Source organism: Tachyglossus aculeatus, chromosome Y4 (assembly GCF_015852505.1).
Source record: "Tachyglossus aculeatus isolate mTacAcu1 chromosome Y4, mTacAcu1.pri, whole genome shotgun sequence".
NCBI classification, from domain to species: Eukaryota; Metazoa; Chordata; class Mammalia; order Monotremata; family Tachyglossidae; genus Tachyglossus; species Tachyglossus aculeatus.
Window position 1 is genome coordinate 7,360,231 of NC_052096.1, and position 26,125 is coordinate 7,386,355.

Sequence of the window (26,125 nt, forward strand, 5' to 3'; positions counted from 1 at the left end):
TTATTATTATTATTATTAAAATGGGGATGAAGACTGTGAGTCCCACGTGGGACAACGTGATCACCTTGTATCCCCCCCGGAGCTTAAAACAGTGCTTTGCACATAGTAAACGCTTAACAAATGCCATCATCATCATTATTATTATTATTATTATTATTATTGTATTGGACTCTCCCAAGCGCTTAGTCCAGCGCTCTGCACGCAGTAAGCGCTCAATAAATACGGAACGAACGAATGAATGAATGAACAGACCTCCGCCCCCCTCCCCGCGAAGCTTGGCCCTCGTCGGCCACCGTCGCTGGGAGCGGGCGCGGCTCTACCAATCAGGGAAGGGGTGGGGGGCGGAGCTAAGCCGGTCTCTTGGTGATCTGAAGAAGGCAGCGCGGACGGCGAGCCGGAGGGGACATCACAGGGCGGAGGGCACAGGGCGGAGGGCGCAGCGCCCCCCGCTGGCCGGCCTGGGTCCTGCGGGAGTCCGAGTTGGAGGCCGCCATAAAAAGGAGGCAGGGAGGAGAAGTGAGCTCCCCTTCCTTCCTTTCCCTTCCTTCCTTCCTTTCCCTTCCTTCCTTCCTTCCTTTCCCTTCCTTCCTTCCTTTCCCTTCCTTCCTTCCTTTTCCTTCCTTCCTTCCTTCCTCCCTCCCTCCCTCCCTTCCCCCCTCCCTCCCTCCCTCCCTCCCTTCCCCCTTCCCCCCTCCCTCCTCCCTTCCTTTCCCCCTCCCTTCCTTCCTCCCTCCCTTCCTTCCTTCCCCTTCCTTCCCCTTCCTTCCCCTTCCTTCCTTCTTTCCTTCCTTTCCCTTCCTTCCCTCCCTTCCCTCCCTCCCTCCTTCCTCCCTCCCTTCCTTCCCCCCTCCCTCCGTTCCTTCCTTTCCCTTCCTTTCCCTTCCTTCCCCTTCCTTCCCCTTCCTTCCTTCTTTCCTTCCTTTCCCTTCTTTCCTCCCTCCCTCCTTCCCTCCTTCCTTCCCTCCCTCCTTCCTTCCTTCCCTCCTTCCTTCCCTCCCTCCTTCCCTCCTTCCTTCCTTTCCTCCTTCCCTCCTTCCCTCCCTCCTTCCCTCCTCCCTCCCCAGCCCTCGCTCGGCGGGTGAGTTCCCCCAAATGGTTGGGGATTGTTGGGGGGGACACTCTTCCTCCTTCCCCCTGCCTTGTCCTTCGGTTTCATTCATTCAATCGTATGTATTGAGCGCTTACTGCGTGCAGAGCACTGCACTAAGCGATTGGGAAGGACAAGTTGGTTTCTTCCCTGGCCGGGGGAATAATAATAATAATAATAATAATAATAACAATGATGGCATTTATTAAGCGCCTACTATTCATTCATTTCATTCATTCAAATGTATGTATTGAGTGTTTACTGTGTGCAGAGCACTGCACTAAGCGCTGGCCGGGAGAATAATAATAATAATAATAACAATGATGGCATTTATTAAGCGCCTACTGTTCATTCGTTTCATTCATTCAATCGTATGTATTGAGCGCTTACTGCGTGCAGAGCACCGGATTAAGCGCTTGGGAAGGACAAGTTGGTTTCTTCCCTGGCCGGGGGAATAAGTGGGCTCACAGGCTAGAAGTAGGCTCACACTTGTACTTCTCGAGCGCTTAGTCCAGTGCTCTGCACACAGTAAGCGCTCAATAAATACGAATGAATGAATGAATGAATAATAACAATGATGGCATTTATTAAGCGCCTAATATTCATTCATTCAATAGTATTTGTTGAGCGCTTACTGCGTGCAGAGCACTGGACTGAGCGCTTGGGAAGGACAAGTTGGTTTCGTCCCTGGCCGGGGGAATAATAATAATAATGGCATTTATTAAGCGCCTACTGTTCATTCATTTCATTCATTCAATCGTATGTATTGACTTTGGGCAAGTCACTTCACTTCTCTGCGCCTCAGTTCCCTCATCTGTAAAATGGGGAGTAAGACCGTGAGCCCACGTGGGACAACCACATCACCTTGTGGCCTCCCCAGCGCTTAGAACGGTGCTTTGCACATAGTAAGCGCTTAACAAATGCCATCATCATCATCATCATCATCTATACAGGTGCTGTGGGGAGGGGAAGGAGGTGAGGAATTAGAACCCATCACCTCAGACTCCCTAGCCCGGGCTGTTTGCGCTAAGCCACGCTGCTTCTCTAACAAATACCCTCGTTTTTTTTTTTTTTATTATTATGATGATGAAGAAATCCATCCATCCGTGGAGTGTACTGAGCGCTTCCTGTGCCCCCAACTCTGTCGGTGCCCAGGCTGTGCCATGACCCGCACGGTGGCGGTGCTCGGCGGGGGCATCAGCGGCTTGTCCGCCTGCTACCACCTGGTCCGGGGTCCCCGGGCCCCCAAGGTGAGCAGCCCCCCAAGACCCCGGGGGGGGCTCAGACTACAAGTCCCAGAATGCCCCGGCCCCGGGGCATGCTGGGAAGCGCGGCCCCGCCCTCCTCCAAGGGGAGCCCCGCCCGCCTCGGTGCATGCTGGGAGATGTAGTCCCGTCCCACCTCCCCCTCAACACGGAAGAGGGCGTCCTTTCCACGTCAGTGCATGCTAGGAGTTGTAGTCCATCCCCTCTCTTCCTAATAATGGTGGCGTTCGTTAAGCGCTTGCTATGTGCAGAGCGCTGCTCTGAGCGCTGGGGAGGATACAAGGTGATCACGTGGGGCTCCCAGTCTTCATCCCCATTTTGCAGATGAGGGAACTGAGGCCCAGAGAAGCGAAGTAACTCGCCCAAAGTCACCCACCTGACAAGGGGCTGAGCCGGGATTCGAACCCATGACCTCTGACTCCAAAGCCCGGGCTCTTGCCACTGAGCCACCATGCTTCTCTGCTGAACCACGCTGCCCCATTCATTGATTCAACTGTATTTATTGAGCGCTTACTGTGTGCAGAGCACTGTACTAAGCCCCATTCCCCTCTGTGCCAGCGCGCCCCCCCACCCCACGTTGGAAGAGAGAGTTCCTCCCCCCTCGGGGCATGCTGGGAGTTGTAGTCCGTCCCCTCTCCTCCTGCCCCATCCCCCTCCACACCAGGATGGAAGAGAGTCCCGCCCGCCGTGGTGCATGCTGGGAGTTGCAGTCCACTCCCCCACCTCGGTGCATGCTGGGAGTTGTAGTCCCATTCCCACCCCCCTCCTCCTGCCCCCATCTCCCCTGCCCCAGCTTGGGAGAGGGAGTCCCACCGTGGTGCATGCTGGGAGTTGTAGTCCTCCCCCACCCCCAGCATGGAAGAGGGAGTCCCTCCCACCTCGGTGCATGCTGGGAGTTGTAGTCCCATTCCCACCCCCTCCTCCTGCCCCCATCCTCCTCCCCCCCAAGCATGGGAGAGGGCATCCCACCGTGGTGCATCCTGGGAGTCGTAGTCCTCCCCCCCATCCCCCCAGCATGGGAGAGGGAGTCCCTCCCACCTCGGTGCATGCTGGGAGTTGTAGTCCCATTCCCACCCCCTCCTCCTGCCCCCATCTTCCCTCCCCCTGAGCATGGGAGAGGGAGTCCCACCGTGGTGCATGCTGGGAGTTGTAGTCCTCCCACCTCGGTGCATGCTGGGAGTTGTAGTCCCATTCCCACCCCCTCCTCCTGCCCCCATCTTCCTCCCCCTGAGCATGGGAGAGGGAGTCCCACCGTGGTGCATGCTGGGAGTTGTAGTCCCCCCCCCCCAGCATGGGAGAGGGAGTCCCTCCCAGTTTGGTGCATGCTGGGAGTTGTAGTCCAGACACACACACACACACACACACACACACACACACACACACACACACACACACACACACACACACACACACCCACACACACACACACACACACACACACCCCCCACACACACACCCAGCATGGTAGAGGGAGTCCCTCCCTCCATCCTCGGTGCCCGCTGGGAGTTGTAGTCCCATCCGCCCTCCTCCTGCCCCCCATCCCCCTTTCTGCCCTTCTGCCCTTCCGCAGGTGGTGCTGGTGGAGGGCAGTGACCGGCTCGGGGGCTGGATCCGCACCGTCCGCGGGGAAGACGGCGCCGTCTTCGAGCTCGGGCCGCGGGGCGTCCGGCCGGCCGGCGCTGCGGGGGCCAGGACCTTGCTCATGGTATGGAATCGTTATCATTAATCACAACAATGATCATCATCATCATATTGGCATTTGCTAAGCGCTTGCTTTGTGCCAGGGGCACGTACAACAGAAGTAGGTTGGACACTGCCCATGGCTCATATGGGGCTCACAGTCAGTCGGTCCATCCCATTTATTGAGCGCTTACTGTGTGCAGAGCACTGGACTAAGCACTGCACTAAGCACTTGAGAGAGGACAGTACTAAAACTTAAAAGACACATTCCCCTTACAGATGAGGTAACTGAGGCCCAGAGAAGCGAAGCAACTCGCCCCAGGTCACACAGCACACGAGTGGCAGAGCTGGGATTAGAACCCAGGTCCTTCTGAGTCCCAGGGACCGTGTCCACCCCAATTTGCTTGTGTCCACCCCAGCGCTTAGTACGGTAGCGTGGCTCAGTGGAAAGAGCCCGGGCTTGGGAGTCGGAGGTCATGGGTTCAAGTCCCGGCTCCGCCAACTGTCAGCTGGGTGACTTTGGGCAAGTCCCTTGACTTCTCCGGGCCTCAGTTCCCTCATCTGTAAAATGGGGATCAAGATTGTGAGCCCCCCGTGGGACAACCTGATCACCACGTATCCCCCCCGGAGCTTGGAATAGTGCTTTGCACATAGTAAGCGCTTTAACAAATGCTATCAATCAACCAATCGTATTTATTGAGCGCTTACTGTGTGCAGAGCACTGTGCTAAGCGCTTGGGAAGTACAAATTGCCAGGGCTCACAGTGGGACAACCTGATGGCCTTGTATCTCGGTGCCTAGAACAGTGGTTGGCACATAGTAAGCGCTTACCAAATACCATCATCATCATGGATGATGTATATGTATATATGTTTGTACATATTTATTACTTTATTTATTTATTTACCTTGTACATATCTATTCTATTTATTTTAGTTTGTTAGTATGTTTGGTTTTGTTCTCTGTCTCCCCCTTCTAGCCTGTGAGCCCGCTGTCGGGTAGGGACCGTCTCTATGTGTTGCCGACTTGTACTGCCCAAGCGCTTAAGTCCAGCGCTCTGCACACCGTAAGTGCTCAAGAAATACGATTGATTGATTGATTGATCACAGTGCCTGGCACATAGTAAAAGTTAACAAATGCCACGATTATTATTATTTTTCGGTGGGGCAGCGAGGGGTAGGGGAGTGGGGCTTAGGCCAGTGCTCTGCACGCGGTAAGCGCTCAATAAATACGATTGAATGAATGAATGAGTGAATGGGGCGATGTTTCCTGGGGCGATTGAATGAATGAATGAATGAATGAATGAATGAGGCGATGTCTTACCGGGGGGTGGCGAGCAGTCACTGTCCCCCCCGCCCGTCTCCCCCCGGCCTGGGATGACCACCCCACCCTGCCTCCAGGTCTCGGACCTCGGGCTGGACGGCGAGGTGCTGCCCGTCCCCGGGGACCACCCGGCCTCACGGAACCGCTTCCTGTACGTGGGGGGCGGCCTGCACCCCCTCCCCACTGGCATCAGGTACCGGCCCCCCGCAGACTCCCTCGGCGGTCCCCGGGGGTGGGGGGCTGTGGGGCGACCAGTCCCCCTTCCCCTCCATCATCATCATCAATCGTATTTACTGAGCGCTTACTCTGTGCAGAGCAATCAATCAATCAATCAATCAATCGTATTTATTGAGCGCTTACTATGTGCAGAGCACTGTACTAAGCGCTTGGGAAGTACAAATTGACAACATATAGAGACAGTCCCTACCCAACAGTGGGCTCACAGTCTAAAAGAGTGGGCTCACAGTCTAAAAGAGTGGGCTCACAGTCTAAAAGGGGCTCACAGTCTAAAAGTCTAAATCAATCAATCGTATTTATTGAGCGCTTACTGTGTGCACAGCACTGTACTAAGTGCTTGGGAAGTCCAAATTGGCAACATATCGAGACAGTCCCTACCCAACAGTGGGCTCACAGTCTAACAGTCCACACCGCAACCCCCCGCCCTGCCTCACCGCGCGGACGGTCATATGTATATATGTTTACGGTCATATGTATATATGTTTGTACATATTTTTTACTCTATTTATTTATTTATTTTATTGGTCCCTATCTATTCTATTTCTTTTATTTTGTTGGTACGTTTGGTTTGGTTCTCCGTCTCCCCCTTTTAGACTGGGAGCCCACCGGTGGGTAGGGACCGTCTCTATATGTTGCCAATTTGGACTTCCCAAGCGCTTAGTCCAGTGCTCTGCACATAGTAAGCGCTCAATAAATACGATTGATGATGATGATTGGCGGCGTCGGCTCGCTGTGGGCGGGAAATGGGGCCGTTCACTCTTGCGCCGTCCTCGCCGGGGGGCTCGGTCCAGCGCTGTGCGCACAGTGAGCGCTCAGTAAGTAAGACGGAATGGACGAACGACTGACGGGTTGACGGTCAGGGGGCTGGTGCGCACGGTGCCCCCTTTCTCCAAGCCGCTGGCGTGGGCCGGCCTGCGGGATCTGACGGAGCCGCGCGGCACGGAGCCCGACGAGACCATCCACAGCTTCGCCCAACGCCGCCTCGGGCCCGAGGTGAGACCCCCCTGACCCTCCCTGCGGCCCCTTTCGACCTCCTGGCGCCGTCCACTTTCCCCTCGAGACACCCCCTATTAATCCCGGGGCCCCCCACCAAGGACCTATGCTCAAAACATAGAAGCAGCTTGGAGAATAATAATAATAATAATAATAATAATGGCATTTGTTAAGCGCTTACTATGCGCAAAACACTGTCCCAAGCGCTAGGGAGGTTACAAGGTGATCAGGTTGTCCCATGGGGGGCTCCCAGTCTTCATGCATAGAAGCAGCTTGGAGAATAATAATAATAATAATGGCATTTGTTAAGCGCTTACTATGCGCGAAACACTGTTCTAAGCGCTAGGGAGGTTCCAAGGTGATCAGGTTGTCCCACGGGGGGCTCCCGGTCTTCATGCATAGAAGCAGCTTGGAGAATAATAATAATAATAATAATAATGATAATGGCATTTGTTAAGCACTTACTATGCGCAAAACACTGTTCTAAGCGCTAGGGAGGTTCCAAGGTGATCAGGTTGTCCCACGGGGGGCTCCCGGTCTTCATGCATAGAAGCAGCTTGGAGAATAATAATAATAATAATGGCATTTATTAAGCACTTACTATGTGCAAAACACTGTCCCAAGCGCTAGGGAGGTTCCAAGGTGATCAGGTTGTCCTACGGGGGGCTCCCGGTCTTCATGCATAGAAGCAGCTTGGAGAATAATAATAATAATAATAATAATAATAATAATAATAATAATAATGATGGCATTTGTTAAACGCTTACTATGCGCGAAACACTGTTCTAAGCGCTAGGGAGGTTACAAGGTGATCAGGTTGTCCCACGGGGGGCTCCCGGTCTTCATGCATAGAAGCAGCTTGGAGAATAATAATAATAATAATAATAATAATAATGGCATTTATTAAGCGCTTACTATGCGCAAAACACTGTTCTAAACGCTAGGGAGGTTCCAAGGTGATCAGGTTGTCCCACGGGGGGCTCCCGGTCTTCATGCATAGAAGCAGCTTGGAGAATAATAATAATAATAATAATAATGGCATTTGTTAAGCGCTTACTATGCGCGAAACACTGTTCTAAGCGCTAGGGAGGTTCCAAGGTGATCAGGTTGTCCCACGGGGGGCTCCCGGTCTTCATGCATAGAAGCAGCTTGGAGAATAATAATAATAATAATGGCATTTATTAAGAGCTTACTATGCACAAAACACTGTTCTAAGCGCTAGGGAGGTTCCAAGGTGATCAGGTTGTCCCACGGGGGGCTCCCGGTCTTCATGCATAGAAGCAGCTTGGAGAATAATAATAATAATAATAATTATAATGGCATTTGTTAAGCGCTTACTATGCGCGAAACACTGTTCTAAGCGCTAGGGAAGTTCCAAGGTGATCAGGTTGTCCCACGGGGGGCTCCCAGTCTTCATGCATAGAAGCAGCTTGGAGAATAATAATAATAATAATGATAATAATGGCATTTGTTAAGCGCTAACTATGCGCGAAACACTGTTCTAAGCGCTAGGGAGGTTCCAAGGTGATCAGGTTGTCCCATGGGGGGCTCCCGGTCTTCATGCATAGAAGCAGCTTGGAGAATAATAATAATAATAATAATAATAATGGCATTTATTAAGCGCTTACTATGCACGAAACACTGTTCTAAACGCTAGGGAGGTTCCAAGGTGATCAGGTTGTCCCACGGGGGGCTCCCAGTCTTCATGCATAGAAGCAGCTTGGAGAATAATAATAATAATAATAATAATAATGGCATTTATTAAGCGCTTACTATGTGCAAAACACTGTTCTAAGTGCTAGGGAGGTTCCGAGGTGATCAGGTTGTCCCACCGGGGGCTCCCAGTCTTCATCCCCATTTGACAGATAAGGGAACTGAGGCCCAGAGAAGTGAAGTGACTCGCCCAAAGCCACCCAGCTGACAAGCGGCAGAGCCGGGATTCAAACCCGTGACCTCTGACTCCAAAGCCCGGGCTCTTTCCACTGAGCCCCGCTGCTTCTCCCGGGTGTGGGAGTCAGAGGTTGTGGGTTCTAATCCTGCCTCTGCCACATTCATTCATTCAATTGAATTTATTGAGCGCTTACTGTGTGCAGAGCACTGTACTAAGCGCTTGGGAAGTACAAGTCGGCAACTTATAGAGACGGTCCCTACCCAACAGCGGGCTCACGGTCTAAAACGGGGAGACAGAGAACAAAACATGTGGACAGGTGTCTCAGCTGGGTGGCTTTGGGCAAGTCCCTTCACTTCTCTGGGCCTCAGTTCCCTCATCTGTAAAATGGGGATGAAGACTGTGAGCCCCCCGTGGGACAACCTGATCACCTCGTAACCTCCCCAGCGCTTAGAACAGTGCTTTGCGCATAGAAAGCGCTTAATAAATGCCATCGTTATTATTATTCTCTGGGCCTCATTGACCTCATCTGTAAAATGGGGGATGAAGACTGGGAGTCTTCATCTGTGAAGACTGAGTCTTCATAAGCGCTTAGTCCAGTGCCTAGCAAGCGTTGTGGGTTCTAATCCCGCCTCCGCCACTTGTCGGCTGTGTGACTTTGGGCCAGTCACTTCACTTCTCTGGGCCTGAGTTCCCTCATCTGTAAAGACTGTGAGCCCCCCCCATGGGACAACCTGATCACCTTGTATCCCCCCCAGCGCTTAGAACAGTGCTTGGCACATAGTAAGCGCTTAACAAATACCATCATCATCATTATTATTATTATTATTATTAAAGCAGCGTGACCTTGTGGCTGCGGCACAAGCCTGAGAGTCAGAAGGGACCTGGGTTCTAATCCTGCCACTTATCCGCTGGGTGACCTTGGGCGAGTCACTCAATTCCTCTGTACCTCAGTTACCTCATTATCATTTTATTTTTTGGCATTTATGAAGCGCTTACTATGTGCAAAGCACTGTTCTAAGCGCTGGGAAGTTACAAGGTGATCAGGTTGTCCCACATGGGGCTCACAGTCTTCATCCCCATTTTCCAGATGAGGGAACTGAGGCCCAGAGAAGTGAAGTGACTTGCCCAAGGGCACCCAGCAGACTTGTGGTGGAGCCGGGATTCGAACCCACGACCTCTGACTCCAAAGCCCGGGCTCTTTCCACTGAGCCCCGCTGCTTCTCTAAGCGCCTCATCTGTGAAATGGGGATGAAGACTGTGAGCGCCGCGTGGGATATAGATCAGGTTCAACCTGATTAGCGCCAATAATAACGACGGTATTTGTTAAAGCCGCTTACTACGTGCCAGGCACTGTACTAAGCGCTGGGGTGGCTACAAGCTTAATCAGGTTGGAAGCGGGCCCGGTCCCGTGTGGGGCTCACAGTCTTCATCCCCATTTTCCAGCTGAGGCCCAGAGAAGTGAAGTGACTTGCTCAAGGACACACAGCAGACAAGGGGCAGAGCCAGGATGCTCAGGACCCTCAGGCCCCGGGCGCTATCCACTAAGGCGGGCTGCTTCCTTTGAATCTCCCCCAACGCTTAGTACAGTGCCTGGCAAGTAATAATAATAATGATAATGGCATTTATTAAGCGCTTACTATGTGCAAAGCACTGTTCTAGGCGCTCGTGGCTCAGTGGGAAGAGCCCGGGCTTTGGAGTCAGAGGTCGTGGGTTCGAATCCCGGCCCCGCCACTAGTCAGCTGGGTGACTTTGGGCAAGTCATTTAACTTCTCTGTGCCTCAGTTCCCTCATCTGTAAAATGGGGAGTAAGACTGTGAGCCCCCCCCATGGGACAACCTGATCACCTTGTAATAATAATAATGATCATCATCAATTGTATTTATGGAGCACTTACTATGTGCAGAGCATTTGTTAAGCGCCTACAGTGTGCAAAGCACTGTTCTAAGCACTGGGGGGGATCAGGTTGTCCCGCGTGGGGCTCACGGTCATCATCCCCATTTTACAGATGAGGGAACTGAGGCTCCGAGAAGTGAAGTGACTTGCCCCAGGTCACACAGCAGCAGACATGTGGCGGAGCCGGGATTTGAACCCATGACCAGTGACTCCAAAGCCCGGGCTCTTCCCACTGAGCCACGCTGCTTCTCTAACCTCCCCAGTGCTTGGAACAGTGCTTTGCACATAGTAAGCGCTTAATAAATGCCGTTATTATTATTATTATTGTTATTATTAAGGTGATCAGGATGTCCCACAGGGGGCTCACAGTCTTAATCCCCATTTTCCAGATGAGGTCACTGAGGTCCAGAGAAGTGAAGTGACTTGCCCAAAGTCACCCAGCTGACAATTGGCGGAGCCGGGATTTGAACCCACGACCACTGACTCCAAAGCCCGGGCTCTGTCCACTGAGCCACGCTGCTTCTCTAACCTCCCCAGTGCTTAGAACGGTGCTTTGCACATAGTAAGCGCTTAATAAATGCCATTGTTATTATTATTGTTATTATTAAGGTGATCAGGTTGTCCCACAGGGGGCTCACAGTCAATCCCCATTTTCCAGATGAGGTCACGGAGGTCCAGAGAATCAATCAATCGTATTTATTGAGCGCTTACTGTGTGCAGAGCACTGTACTAAGCGCTTGGGAAGTCCAAGTTGGCAACGTATAGAAACAGTCCCTACCCAACAGTGCCTATCTATTCTATTTATTTTATTTTGTTAGTATGTTCGGTTTTGTTCTCTGTCTCCCCCTTCTCGCCTGTGAGCCCGCCGTTGGGTAGGGACTGTCTCTATACGTTGCCAATTTGTCCTTCCCAAGCGCTTAGTCCAGTGCTCTGCACATAGTAAGCGCTCAATAAATACGATTGATGATGATGATGACCGTCTCTATGTGTTGCCGACTCGGACTTCCCAAGCGCTTAGCCCAGTGCTCTGCGCCCAGTAAGCGCTCAATCAATACGATTGATTGATTGACTCACAGACACTTCAGAGAATCAATCAATCAATCGTATTTATTGAGTTCTTACTGAGCGCAGAGCACTGGACTAAGCGCTTGGGAAGTCGGCAACATCTAGAGACGGTCCCTACCCAACAGCGGGCTCACGGTCTAAAAGAGAAGTGACTTGCCCAGAGTCACCCAGCTGACAGTTGGCGGGGCCGGGATTTGAACCCACGACGCGGTCTAAAAGAGAAGTGACTTGCCCAGAGTCACCCAGCTGACAGTTGGCGGGGCCGGGATTTGAACCCACGACGCGGTCTGAAAGAGAAGTGACTTGCCCGAAGTCACCCAGCTGACAGTTGGCGGAGCCGGGATTTGAACCCACGACACGGTCTAAAAGAGAAGTGACTTGCCCAGAGTCACCCAGCTGACAGTTGGCGGGGCCGGGATTTGAACCCACGCCCAGCGACTCCAAAGCCCGGGCTGTTCCCACTGAACCACGCTGCTTCTCTGATACCCCAAAAAGAGCAACCCCCAAATTTCCCGGGGCGGTCCCGGGGGGGGCCGGGGGTCCCGTGGGCCGGAGAGGAGGGAGGCTGAGGGGGTCCGCCCGCCCGCCCGCCCGCAGGTGGCCCGCCTGGCGGTGGACGGCCTGTGCCGAGGGGTCTTCGGGGGCGACAGCCGCATCCTCAGCATCCGGTCCTGCTTCCCCAGCCTGTTCCAGGCCGAACGGAGGCACCGCTCCCTGCTGCTCGGGCTCCTGCTGGCGCGCCCAGGTAACCGGGGGGCGTCCAACACAGAGCCCGGGCCCGAGGTTGCGGGTTCCAACGCGAGGCCTGCGGCGGCCTGGAGGGAGGGTGACAGCCTCGGGAGGCCGGAGGCCTGGCTTCTGATCTCCTCTCTTGTCCTTCCCCAGCGCTTAGTCCAGTGCTCTGCACACAGTAGGCGCTCAATAAGTACGATTGATTGGTTCTCTACTATGAGAACTAAAAAAAAAATTGCAAATCAATCAATCGTATTTATTAAGCGCTTACTGTGTGCAGAGCACTGGACTAAAGCGCTTGGGAAGTACAAGTTGGCAACATACAGTCAATCAATCAATCAATCGTATTTATTGAGCGCTTACTGTGTGCAGAGCACTGGACTAAGCGCTTGGGAAGTCCAAGTTGGCAACATATACAGTCAATCAGTCAATCAATCAATCGTATTTATTGAGCGCTTACTGTGTGCACAGCACTGGACTAAAGCGCTTGGGAAGTACAAGTTGGCAACATATAGAGACAGTCAATCAATCAATCGTATTTATTGAGCGCTTACTGTGTGCAGAGCACTGGACTAAGTGCTTGGGAAGTACAAGTTGGCAACATATAGAGACAGTCAATCAATCAATCAATCGCATTTATTGAGCACTTACTGTGTGCAGAGCACTGGACTAAACGCTTGGGAAGTCCAAGTTGGCAACATATAGAGACAGTCAATCAGTCAATCAATCAATCGTATTTATTGAGCGCTTACTGTGTGCAGAGCACTGGACTAAAGCGCTTGGGAAGTCCAGGTTGGCAACATATAGAGACAGTCAATCAATCAATCAATCGTATTTATTGAGCGCTTACTGTGTGCAGAGCACTGGACTAAAAGGCTTGGGAAGTCCAAGTTGGCAACATATAGAGACAGTCAATCAGTCAATCAATCAATCGTATTTATTTAGCGCTTACTGTGTGCAGAGCACTGGACTAAAGCTCTTGGGAAGTCCAAGTTGGCAACATATAGAGACAGTCAATCAATCAATCAATTGTATTTATTGAGCGCTTACTGTGTGCAGAGCACTGGACTAAAGCGCTTGGGAAGTCCAAGTTGGCAACATATAGAGACAGTCAATCAGTCAATCAATCGTATTTATTGAGCGCTTACTGTGTGCAGAGCACTGGACTAAAGCGCTTGGGAAGTACAAGTTGGCAACATACAGTCAATCAATCAATCAATCGTATTTATTGAGCACTTACTGTGTGCAGAGCACTGGACTAAAGAGCTTGGGAAGTCCAAGTTGGCAACATATAGAGACAGTCAATCAATCAATCGTATTTATTGAGCGCTTACTGTGCGCAGAGCACTGGACTAAAGCGCTTGGGAAGTACTAGTTGGCAACATATAGAGACAGTCAATCAATCAATCGTATTTATTGAGCACTTACTGTGTGCAGAGCACTGGACTAAAGCGCTTGGGAAGTCCAAGTTGGCAACATATAGAGACAGTCAATCAATCAATCAATCGTATTTATTGAGCGCTCACTGTGCGCAGAGCACTGGACTAAAGCGCTTGGGAAGTACAAGTTGGCAACATATAGAGACAGTCAATCAGTCAATCAATCATATTTATTGAGCGCTTACTGTGTGCAGAGCACTGGACTAAAGCGCTTGGGAAGTACAAGTTGGCAACATATAGAGACAGTCAATCAATCAATCGTATTTATTGAGCGCTTACTGTGTGCAGAGCACTGGACTAAGTGCTTGGGAAGTACAAGTTGGCAACATATAGAGACAGTCAATCAGTCAATCAATCGTATTTATTGAGCACTTACTGTGTGCAGAGCACTGGACGAAAGCGCTTGGGAAGTCCAAGTTGGCAACATATAGAGACAGTCAGTCAATCAGTCGTATTTATTGAGCGCTTACTGTGCGCAGAGCACTGGACTAAAGCGCTTGGGAAGTCCAAGTTGGCAACATATAGAGACAGTCAGTCAATCAGTCGTATTTATTGAGCGCTTACTGTGTGCAGAGCACTGGACGAAAGCGCTTGGGAAGTCCAAGTTGGCAACATATAGAGACAGTCAGTCAATCAGTCGTATTTATTGAGCGCTTACTGTGCGCAGAGCACTGGACTAAAGCGCTTGGGAAGTCCAAGTTGGCAACATATAGAGACAGTCAGTCAATCAGTCGTATTTATTGAGCGCTTACTGTGTGCAGAGCACTGGACTAAAGCGCTTGGGAAGTACAAGTTGGCAACATATAGAGACAGTCAATCAATCAATCGTATTTATTGAGCGCTTACTGTGCGCAGAGCACTGGACTAAGCGCTCGGGAAGTCCAAGTTGGCAACATATAGAGACGGTCCCTACCCAACAGTGGGCTCACAGTCTACACTGGTGGGCTTAAAATAAATCACCTAGGAGTACTGAGATAAAATCTTTCCCCCCCACCTTACCTCCTTCCCCTCCCCACAGCACCTGTATATATGTATATATGTACTCTATATTACTATAATATTAGTAATTATAGATAATTATAATTATATAATGATAGTAATTATTATTATATTATATAATAATCGTAATCTATATAGTATATAGTAATATACTGTATGGTATACTATATACTATATGCTAGTAAACTATATATATAAGTATATAGTAATAGTAATCTATAGTAATTATAGATATTACAATATCTTTTAGACTGTGAGCCCACTGTTGGATAGGGACTGTCTCTATATGTTGCCAACTTGTACTTCCCAAGCGCTTAGTACAGTGCTCTGCACATAATAAGCGCTCAATAAATACGATTGATGATCTATAATATTACTCTATTTTATTTGTTCGTATTTTTTCTATTTATTTTATTTTGTGAATATGTTTTGTTTTGTTGTCTGTCTCCCCCTTCTAGCCTGTGAGCCCGCCGTTGGGTAGGGACCGTCTCTAGATGTTGCCAACTTGGACTTCCCGAGCGCTTAGTACAGTGGGCTCACAGTCTGCACTGGTGGCTTTAAAATAAATCACCTAGGAGTCCTGAGATAAAACCTTTCCCCCCCGCCTTACCTCCTTCCCCTCCCCACAGCACCTGTATATATGTATTACTCTATTTTATTTGTTCATATTTTTTCTATTGATTTTATTTTGTTAATATGTTTGGTTTTGTTGTCTGTCTCCCCCTTCTAGCCTGTGAGCCCGCTGTTGGGTAGGGACCGTCTCTAGATGTTGCCAACTTGGACTTCCCAAGCGCTTAGTCCGGTGCTCCGCACACAGTAAGCGCTCAATAAATACGATTGAATGAATGAATGAATGAATGAATGGAGCCCCAACCCTTATCCTTCCCAGACAGAGCCCCCTCTTCCTCTCCCCCTCCTCCCTCGCCTTACCTCCTTCCCTTCCCCACAGCACCTGTATATATGGATATATGTTTGTACGGATTTATTACTCTATTTATTTATTTTACTTGTACATATCTATTCTATTCATTTTATTTTGTTAATATGTTTGGTTTTGTTCTCTGTCTCCCCCTTCTAGACTGTGAGCCCACTGTTGGGTAGGGACCGTCTCTAGATATTGCCAACTTGGACTTCCCAAGCGCTTAGTCCAGTGCCCTGCACACAGTAAGCGCTCAATAAATACGATTGAATGAATGAATGAACAAAATAAATAGAAGATATGTTATTATTATTATTAGACGGGGTGGTGGCCCAACCCCAGGGCCGCCCTCCGGGTGACCGTCTCCTCCTGCCCGTCCCTCCCAGAGCGCGGCCCGCGGGCGGAGTGCGGTCTGATGGCGCGGGCGCGGGCGGAGCGCTGGAGCCAGTGGTCGCTGCGCCAAGGGATGGAGACGCTGCCGCGGGCATTGGGCGCCCACCTGGGCCAGCGCGGAGTCAGCATCCTCCGCGGGAGGCCCGTCCGCCGGCTCGCCCTCGAGCCCGGGGGCCGCTGGCAGGTACGGCCGAGGGACCGGACGGGGGGCGCGGGGCCGTCAGCTCGTCGTGGGCGGGGAACGTGTCCCTTTGGGGTGACTGGTCATGGCATTTCTAGACTGTAAGCCCACTGGTGGGTAGGGACCGTCTCTCTAGGTTGCCAACTTGGACTTCCCAAGCGCTCAGTACAGCACTCTGCCCACAGTAGGTGCTCAATAAATACGATTAGTTGGTTGATTGAGCGCTTACTGTGTGCAGAGCACTGGATTGAACGCTTTAGAAAAGCAGCGGAAAGAGCCCGGGCTTTGGAGTCAGAGGTCACGGGTTCAAATCCCGGGTCAGCTGTGGGACTTTGGGCATGTCACTGGGCCCTCAGTGACCTCATCTGTAAAATGGGGATGAAGACCGTGAGCCCCCCGTGGGACAATCTGATCACTTCGTAACCTCCCCAGCGCTTAGAACGGTGCTTTGCACAGAGTAAGCGCTGAATAAATGCCATCATTATTATTATTGGGAGAGGACAGTACAACAATAAACACATTCCCTGCCTACAACGAGCTGATGGTCTAGCGGTGGGGGAGGCGGATGTAGAAATAAGTAATTAACTAATTACTAATTTAGTTAATTAATTACTGAAATAAGGAAATGAGAGATAGGGCTGAGAAGGAGGGCAAGAACGGGGGGAGCAAGTCAGGGCGAAGCAGAAGGGAGGTGGAGAAGAGGAAAGGGGGGATGAGTCAGGGAAGGCCTCCTGGAGGAGATGGGCCTTCAATTCCCAGCTCTTAGAACAGCGCTTTGCACATAGTAAGCGCTTAATAAATGCCACCATTATTAATAAGGCTTTGAGGAGGGGGGAGTATTTGCTGAGCACTTGCAGGGTGGCTCAGTGGAAAGAGCCTGGGCTTTGGAGTCAGAGGTCATGGGTTCAAATCCTTACCCTGCCGATTGTCAGCTGGGTGACTTTGGGCAAGTCGCTTCTCTGTGCCTCAGTTCCCTCATCTGTAAAATGGGGATTAAGACTGAGCCCCCCCGTGGGACAACCTGATCACCTTGTAATTGTCAAGTGTGAGACTCTGGGCAAGTCACTTAAGTTATCAGGGCCTCAGTTACCTCATCTGGAAAATGGGGATTAAGCCTGTGAGCCCCACGTGGGACAACCTGATTACCTTGTATCCTCCCCAGCGCTTAGAACAGTGCTTTGCACATAGTAAGCGCTTAACAAATACCATCATTATTATTATTATTGTATCCCCCCAGTGCTTTGCGCATAGTAAGCGCTTAGCAAATGCCATCATTATTATATGCTGATGGTGCTTGGCGCATAGTAAGCGCTTAACCAATCCGACTTGGACTTCCCAAGCGCTTAGTCCAGTGCTCTGCACACAGTAAGCGCTCAATAAATGCGATCGAGTGAATGAATGAATACCCCTCTAATTATGATTATGGTTGGTTATTAGGTGTCTCTGGGGGACGGCAGCCTGGAGGCGGATCACATCATTAGTGCCATCCCAGCCGCAGGTGCGATGGGGGCGGGGAGGGGGGCTTCTCGGGCAACGGATGGCCCCCGTTGGTTCTCCCCGTTGCGCTCCCCGGCTGACTCTGTTTCCCCCCACGCCCAGCGCTGAGCCAGCTGCTGCCCGCCTTGGCCGCCCCGCTGGCCGAGGCCCTGGGCCCCATCGGGGCTGCCTCCGTGGCCGTGGTCAACCTGCAGTACCGGGGGGGCCGGCTGCCCGTGCAGGTGGGTGACGCGGGGAGGGCCGGGCTGGGGCGAGGGGGCGTAGGCGTTGGGGGGGGGGGGGGGGCGCCCGCTGACCCATCCCCTCCCACCCCCCAGGGCTTCGGGCACCTGGTGCCTTCGTCGGAGGACCCCGGCGTCCTAGGGATCGTGTACGACTCGGTGGCCTTCCCCGAGCAGGACGGGACGTCCCCCGGCCTGAGACTGACGGTGACTCTGCGGGCTTGGGGGGGTGGGCTTGCCCCGATTTGCCTCCTTAAATCCGACCTCGCCCCCTTCAAAGCCCTGCTGAGAGCCCACCTCCTCCAGGAGGCCTTCCCAGACTGAGCCCCTTCCTTCCTCTCCCCCTCGTCCCCCTCTCCATCCCCCCATCTTACCTCCTTCCCTTCCCCACAGCACCTGGATATATGGTTGTACATACTTATTACTCTATTTATTTTACTTGTACATGTCTATCCTATTTATTTTATTTTGTTGGTATGTTTGGTTCTGTTCTCTGTCTCCCCCTTTTAGACTGTGAGCCCACTGTTGGGTAGGGACTGTCTCTATGTGTTGCCAATTTGTACTTCCCAAGCGCTTAGTACAGTGCTCTGCACATAGTAAGCGCTCAATAAATACGATTGATTGATTGATTGATTGATTATTGAAGGCCCATCCTCTCCAGGAGGCCTTCCCTGACTGAGCCCTTTTCTTTCCTCTTCTCCCATTCCCTTCCACGCGGCCCTGACTCGCTCCCTTTATTCATCTCCTCTCCCGGCCCCGCACCATTTACGTCCCTCTCCATCATTTATCTCTCTTCACCATGTGTCTCCCGGCCCTGGACCGTCCGCTCCTTGTGGGCAAGGAACGTGTCCGTTTATTGTTATTCTGCACTCACCCAAGCGCTTAATCCAGCACCCCGCGTGCAGTAAGTGCCCAGGAAATAGTGAAGAGAGGGCAGAGGCACGGGTCGGGCATGGAAGGGTGGCCCGCTGACTTCTGTTTCCCTGTCCCAGGTCATGCTGGGCGGCTCGTGGCTGCAGGGGCTGGAGGCCGAGGCGGGCCCGGGGGGCGAGGTGGCCCCGGCCCGGCTCCTCCAGCGGGCCCAGGAGGCCGTGGCCACCCAGTTGGGGCTCAAGGAGACGCCCACCCACAGCCTGGTCCACCTGCACCAGGTGAGGGGGGAGCCAAGGGAGCCGAGAAGCAGATGGTGGGGGGTGTGTGGAGGTGGAAGGACCCCCGTCTCACTCTCCCTCCCTCGGTCCCCAGCGCTGCATTCCCCAGTACGCACTGGGCCACTGGCAGAGACTGGGTAAGTACGGGGAAGGCTGGCGGGGACGGGTAGGGGGCCGGCGGAGGGAAGCAGCCCCGGCCACGGCTGCGTTCGGCCCCCTCCCCAGAGTCGGCCGCCCGCTTCCTGTCCACCAGCCACCTGCCCCTCTCGCTGGCCGGGGCCTCCTACGAGGGCGTCGCCGTCAACGATTGCATCGAGAGCGGCCGGCGGGCCGCGGCCCGGGCCCTGGGAGCTGACCCCTGACCCCCGGGTCCTAACGAACCTGAAACGGCCGTCCTCGGACACGCGGACACCGGCCGGGCGGGGGGGAGGTACCGGACAGATCCGTCCCTTTATTAGAAACGTACGAAACCCCGGAATCCCCGGCTGGGGGGCGGGGGGGAGGGGATGCCCCGCTCGCCCCCGGCCCCAAAACTGGTTTTGCCCTAGAAGAGATTGGCCCACCCTGGCCCCCCTCGGCCTGGCTATAAATAGAATAAATATATTGTTCTACCGGTCTTCACCCAGCCCCTCCCACCGTCTGCTTGAATCTCAGGCTTTGGGGGGAGCCCAGCTCCGGCCTCTATGTTGCGGGGGGGAGGTTGGGGGGGGTCCCGTACCCGGTGTCCTACAGCGGGAGGACTGGGTGTCCGTCCGAGGTGGGAGGGGCGGCGCCGACCCCGTGATTCAGTTCTGCGTCGCGCGAGGCCCGCGGGGGTCCCGGGGGGCGGTGCGGTTGGTGGGGGGCGGGGAGCCGGGGGTGGGGGGCCGGCGCCGCGAGGCCTGCGGGGGGCCGGGGGGGCCGGGGGTCGGTCCCGATGTCGGCCGTGATGTTGGTGTACAACGCGCCCAGCTCCCGGGCCAGCAGCCGATAGGTCAGCGAGTTCATGCCGTCCTGGGTCCAGGAGCGCTGCGTCCGGATCAGCAGGTCGAACCTGGGGGGCGGGGGGACGGGGCCGGGGGGCCCGGGTCGGACCCCGGTCCGCGGAGCCCCGCTCCCTCCCCGGGCGGTGGGGGGGGGGTCCGGCCGGCTCCCCACCTGTGCGGGTTCTCCTCGTTGCCCTTGTCGCCCCGATGCTTCACCATCTTGTAGTGGCCCACGGAGACGGGCGGCCGCAGGATCCTCATCCCGGCCAGGCGCACCCTGCGGGCGGGGGAGGGCCGCGGGGTTCGGGGGGGGGGGATCCCCGGGGCCGGAGGAGGCCGGAGGGAGGGGTCGGGGCAACGGGGGGGAGGACACTGACCTGGTGGCGATGTCGTCGTCCTCTCCCCCCCAGCCCCAGTACTCGTTGGGGAAGCCGTTCATCTTCAGGTACTGGTCCGGCGTGAGGGCGGAGACCCCCCCGAAGTACTGGGGGTACGGGAGGCTGGAGGGCGGGGGGGGGGGACAGCCCGTCATTTCGCCACGTCCCCGGCCGACCGCGCGTGGCCGGGGGCCCGGGGGGAGGGTCCCGCCGGCCCGGCCCACCTGTAGCCGAACTTGTTCATGGCGACGGCCACGTGGCGCGGCCCGGCGGGGTCGCAGACGTAGAGGTTGTGGTCGTTCTCGGGCAGCAGGTCGACGTCGTGGAGGAAGAGGCAGTTCCACTCCTCGTCCTTCAGCGCTTCCCGCACCCCCACGTTCAGCAGCTTCGCCCGGTTAAACGTCCCGTTTCCGGCCTGCGGGCGGCCGGGGTCACCCGCTCGGTCGTTTCTCGACCGACCGCTTGCCCATCATCATCGTCATCAATCGTATTTATTGAGCGCTTACTGTGTGCAGGCCCTGCTGAGAGCTCACCTCCTCCAGGAGGCCTTCCCAGACTGAGCCCCTTCCTTCCTCTCCCCCTCGTCCCCCTCTCCATCCCCCCATCTTACCTCCTTCCCTTCCCCACAGCACCTGTATATATGTATATATGGTTGTACATATTTATTACTCTATTTTACTTGTACATTTCTATCCTATTTATTTTATTTTGTTGGTATGTTTGGTTCTGTTCTCTGTCTCCCCCCTTTTAGACTGTGAGCCCACTGTTGGGTAGGGACTGTCTCTAGATGTTGCCAATTTGTCCTTCCCAAGCGCTTAGTCCAGTGCTCTGCACATAGTAAGCGCTCAATAAATACGATTGATTGATTGATTGTGCAGAGCACTGGACTAAGCGCGTGGGAAGTCCACGTTGGCAACATCTAGAGACGGTCCCTACCCAACGGTGGGCTCACAGTCTAAAAGGGGACGGAGAACCAGACAGAACGTATTAACAGAATAAGATAAATGGAATAAATATGTACAAGTAAAATAAATGGAGTAATAAATGCCTACAAACATAGCATCATCAATCATATTTATTGAGCGCTTACTATGGGCAGAGCACTGTACTAAGTGCTTGGGAAGTACAAACTGGCAACATATAGAGACAGCCCCTACCCAACAGTGGGCTCACAGTCTAAAAGGGGAGACAGAGAACAAAACCAAACATACTAACAAAATAAAATAAATAGAATAGATATGTACAAGTAAAATACATAAATAGAGTAATGAATATGTACAAACATATATACATATATGTACATATATGTACACACACACACACACACACATATATATATATATACATATGTGCAGAGCACTGGACTAAGCACTTGGGAAGTCCAAGTTGGCACATATACATATATATCCAATTATTTGTGTGTGTTTATTTATTTATTTTATCTGTCCATACCTATTCTATTTATTTTGTTTTGTTGGTATGTTTGGTTTTGTTCTCTGTCTCCCCCTTTTAGACTGTGAGCCCGCTGTTGGGTAGGGACCGTCTCTAGATGTTGCCAATTTGTACTTCCCAAGCGCTTAGTCCAGTGCTCTTCACATAGTAAGCGCTCAATAAATACGATTGATGCTGATAAAAGGGGGAGACAAACCCAAACATACTAACAAAATAAAATCAATAGAATAGATATGTACAAGTAAAATAAATAGAGTAATAAATATGTACAACCCCATTTGCTTGTAACCAATCAATCAAATAATCGTATTTATTGAGCACTTACTGTGTGCAGAGCACTGTACTAAGCGTGTGGGAAGTCCAAGTTGGCAACATCTAGAGACAGTCCCTACCCAGCAGTGGGCTCACAGTCTAAAAGGGGACGGAGAACAAGCCAGAACATATTAACAGAATAAGATAAATGGAATAAATACGTACAAGTAAAATAAATGGAGTAATAAATGCGTACAAACATATATACATATATATCCAATTATTTGTGTGTGTTTATTTATTTATTTTATTTGTCCATATCTATTCTCTTTATTTTGTTTTGTTGGTATGTTTGGTTTTGTTCTCCGCCTCCCCCTTTTAGACTGTGAGCCCGCTGCTGGGTAGGGGCCGTCTCTAGATGTTGCCAATTTGTACTTCCCAAGCGCCTAGTACAGTGCTCTGCACATAGTAAACGCTCGATAAATACGATGGACGATGATAAAAGGGGGAGACAAACCCAAACACACTAACAAAATAAAATCAATAGAATAAATATGTACAAGTAAAATAAATGGAGTAATAAATGCGTACAAACATATATACATATATATCCAACTATCTGTGTGTGTTTATTTATTTATTTATTTCATTTGTCCATATCTATTCTCTTTATTTTGTTTTGTTGGTATGTTTGGTTTTGTTCTCCGCCTCCTCCTTTTAGACTGTGAGCCCGCTGCTGGGTAGGGGCCGTCTCTAGATGTTGCCAATTTGTACTTCCCAAGCGCCTAGTACAGTGCTCTGCACATAGTAAGCGCTCGATAAATACGATGGACGATGATAAAAGGGGGAGACAAACCCAAACATACTAACAAAATAAAATCAACAGAACAGATAGGCACAAGCAAAATAAATAAATAAATAAATAAATAGAGTAATAAATATGTACAAACATATATACAGGTAAAACGATAAAGACACCGTCCCTGGGTGGGCTTGAACCACCGACCTTTCGGTTGACGGCCAAACGCGCTGACCGATTGTGCCACAGAGACCTACTGGATGCACGGCGCTGGACTGAGCGCTTGGGAGAGGACAATCGGACGGGACCCTCTCCATCCCCCCGTCTTACCTCCTTCCCTTCCCCACAGCACCTGTATATATGTATATATGGTTGTACATATTTATTACTCTATTTATTTATTTATTTATTTTGCTTGTACATTTCTATCCTACTTATTTTATTTTGTTGGTATGTTTGGTTCTGTTCTCTGTCTCCCCCTTTTAGACTGGGAGCCCACTGTTGGGTAGGGACTGTCTCTATGTGATGCCAATCTGTACTTCCCAAGCGCTTAGTACAGTGCTCTGCACATAGTAAGCGCTCAATAAATACGATTGATTGATTGATTGATTGATAACGGGTGCATCCGCTGCCCACCACGAGCTTACGGTCGAATTATAATTGTGGAATTCGTCACGCGCTGACTACGTGTCAGGCACTGCGGCGCAGGCCGGCGAATCGGGTCCCCGTCCCCCGCGGGGCTGGCGGTCCCGTCCCCCCGTTTTCCAGATGAGGTCACTGAGGCCCAGAGAAGCCAAGTGACTTGCCCAGGGTCACGCAGCCGACAAGGATCGGAAGCCCCGACCTTCCAACTCCCGGGCCCGGGCCCTAGGCACTAATGCCACGCTGTTTCTCTGTCCGTGCGGGACCTTGGGCGAGTCGCTTCGCTTCTCTGGGCCTCCGTTCCCTCCTCCAAAGTGTACTTTCCAAGCGCTTAGTCCAGTGCTCTGCACACAGTAAGCGCTCAGTAAATGCGACTGAATGAATTGGATGAATGGAAAATGGGCAGGAGGAGTGTGAGCCCCATGTGGGGCCGGGAAGTGTCCAAATTCATTGTGTCTAACTTGTGTCCCAGCGCTTAGAACAGTGCTTTGCACATAGTAAGCGCTGAACAAATACCATCATTATCATTTATTATCATTACCGCAGCGCTTAGAACGGTGCTTGGCCCACAGGAAGCGCTTAACCACTACTAGCACCAGCAGCGTGGCTCATTGGAAAGAGCCCGGGCTTTGGAGTCAGAGGTCATGGGTTCAAATCCCGCTCCGCCAATTGTCAGCTGTGTGACTCTGGGCAAGTCGCTTAACTTCTCTGGGCCTCAGTTACCTCATCTGTAAAATGGGGATTAAGACTGCAAGCCCCCTGTGGGACAACCTGATCACCTTGTAACCTCCCCAGCGCTTAGAACAGTGCTTTGCACATAGTAAGTGCTTAATAAATGCCATAAAAAAAAAACAGCACGGGCTTTGGAGTCAGAGGTCATGGGTTCAAATCCCAGCTCTGCCACATGTCTGCTGTGTGACCTTGGGCAAGTCCCTTAACTTCTCTGGGCCTGTTAACTCATCTGTAAAATGGGGATTAAGACTGTAAGCCCCCCGTGGGACAACCTGATCACCTTGTAACCTCCCCAGCGCTTAGAACAGTGCTTTGCACATAGTAAGTGCTTAATAAATGCCATAAAAAAAAAAAGAGCCCGGGCTTTGTAGTCAGAGGTCATGGGTTCAAATCCCGGCTCTGCCACATGTCTGCTGTGTGACCTTGGGCAAGTCGCTTAACTTCTCTGGGCCTCAGTTACCCCATCTGTAAAATGGGGATTAAGACTGTGAATCCCAAGTGGGACAACCTGATCACCCTGTATCCTCCCCAGCGCTTGGAACAGTGCTTTGCACATAGTAAGCGCTTAATAAATGCCATAAAAAAAAAAAAGAGCCCGGGCTTTGGAGTCAGAGGTCAATGGGTTCAAATCCCAGCTCTGCCACATGTCTGCTGTGTGACCTTGGGCAAGTCGCTTAACTTCTCTGGGCCTCAGTTACCTCATGTGTAAAATGGGGATTGAGACTGTGAATCCCAAGTGGGACAACCTGATCACCCTGTATCCTCCCCAGCGCTCGGAACAGTGCTTGGCACATAGTAAGCGCTTAACAAATGTCACTATTATGATGATGATGATGATGATCACGACCGGGCCACGCTGCGAGGGGCGTTACCTGGTGGACGACGTAGATGCCGTAGGCCAGCTGCTGGCGCTGCAGGAAGGGGTGGAGGTGGTACAGCAGCAGCCGCAGGTGGGGTTCGCGGGCCCGGTGGGGGACGATGACGGCCGTGCGGGAGCGGGGCTCGCAGCTGCCGGGCCGGTAGCGGCCCCCCGGGCCCACCCGCGGGTTCCGCTCGGCGATCTGCCCCAGCGACGGCACCGGGCTGAACGAGACGGACACGGGGCCCACTGGGCGGGGAGGGGGCGGGGGTCAGGGCCCGCCGACCGGTGCCAGGACAGGGGGCTGGGAGGCGGAGTGGACCGCGAGCTGCGGAGCCCGGGGTGGGGAAAGTGGGACGGGCGGCCCCCCTATTCCGGCCCCGCCTTTCCAACGGGACATGGAGGCCTCGAGGAGGTGAAGGGGGGGAACCCCGGCCTCTTGGGAAAAGGGACTGGGGTGTCCAGCCAGGAGAAGAGACGGCTGCGGGAGAGGCAGGAATCGTCACTGTTTCGGAGCCTCCGGACTGGAACTCAGCACTGAGGACCCAGGGGGACGGGGGTTCGGACTGCAATATTAGGGGGCGCTTCCTGGCTGTTGGAAACGGGGATGGGGCGTCTAAAATAGAGGGGCTGGTGCCCCCGGCCCTGGAGATCTCCTCAGGCGGTCCCCCCCGCCCCCCGCCCCTGTTCTCCTCCTGTCCTGGACGGATGGGACGGTCGCGGGTGCTGGACCGGCTGAACTCAGGCCTCGAGCTCGCGTCACGCGGGGCCGGACGGGGAGGTCCGGCGCGGAGGGGTGTCCCGCCTCCCCGCCGTCCAACCCCCGACTCACCGAGGAGCGGGGAGCGCTCGGGGCAGTAGGGCAGGGCGGCGGGGGGTCCCGGGGGCGGCCCGGGCAGGCGGCTGAGGTTGGTGTAGACGTCACGCGGGTGGGAGTAGTCGAAGGCGGGGCCCGGCTCGCGGCCGAACAGGGCGCTAAGGCTGCGGAAGCCGCCCAGGGACAGGTACATCATGACGGCCAGCTGGGAGCCCACCAGCAGGGCCAACGTGCAGGGGCGCTCCAGAAGCCGTCGAAGCATCCT

The 26,125-nt window shown here is 52.8% G+C and overlaps 3 protein-coding genes and 1 non-coding gene across 4 annotated transcripts in view; 2 read left to right on the forward strand and 2 right to left on the reverse strand.

The window, feature by feature from the left end:
• Positions 1–496, forward strand: part of USP21 (ubiquitin specific peptidase 21) — a 17,799-nt gene extending 17,303 nt beyond the window's left edge. Inside the window, exon 17 of the mRNA XM_038768431.1 lies at positions 378–496. Coding sequence (XP_038624359.1) covers positions 378–496 — 119 coding nt within the window. The remainder of the gene's footprint in view (positions 1–377) is intronic.
• PPOX (protoporphyrinogen oxidase) overlaps positions 1–19,613 on the forward strand; it is a 20,348-nt gene extending 735 nt beyond the window's left edge. Inside the window, exons 2-13 of the mRNA XM_038768719.1 lie at positions 2,180–2,337; positions 3,923–4,057; positions 5,432–5,547; positions 6,452–6,584; positions 12,031–12,178; positions 15,909–16,099; positions 17,534–17,594; positions 17,696–17,814; positions 17,911–18,021; positions 18,807–18,965; positions 19,060–19,102; positions 19,191–19,613. Coding sequence (XP_038624647.1) covers positions 2,251–2,337; positions 3,923–4,057; positions 5,432–5,547; positions 6,452–6,584; positions 12,031–12,178; positions 15,909–16,099; positions 17,534–17,594; positions 17,696–17,814; positions 17,911–18,021; positions 18,807–18,965; positions 19,060–19,102; positions 19,191–19,327 — 1,440 coding nt within the window. The 5' untranslated portion in view covers positions 2,180–2,250 and the 3' untranslated portion in view covers positions 19,328–19,613. The remainder of the gene's footprint in view (positions 1–2,179; positions 2,338–3,922; positions 4,058–5,431; positions 5,548–6,451; positions 6,585–12,030; positions 12,179–15,908; positions 16,100–17,533; positions 17,595–17,695; positions 17,815–17,910; positions 18,022–18,806; positions 18,966–19,059; positions 19,103–19,190) is intronic.
• Positions 19,338–26,122, reverse strand: B4GALT3 (beta-1,4-galactosyltransferase 3). Its single transcript, XM_038768432.1, has 9 exons — positions 25,876–26,122; positions 25,057–25,292; positions 20,532–20,722; positions 20,308–20,430; positions 20,103–20,207; positions 19,819–19,998; positions 19,684–19,756; positions 19,432–19,509; positions 19,338–19,346 (listed from the first exon to the last, which is right to left on the reverse strand). The coding sequence occupies exons 1-9, from the start codon at positions 26,120–26,122 to the stop codon at positions 19,338–19,340; spliced, it is 1,242 nt and encodes a 413-aa protein (XP_038624360.1).
• On the reverse strand, positions 22,990–23,063 carry TRNAD-GUC. The gene has a single exon. It is a non-coding gene; the product is annotated as a tRNA-Asp (tRNA).
• Positions 26,123–26,125: the final 3 nt, after the last annotated feature.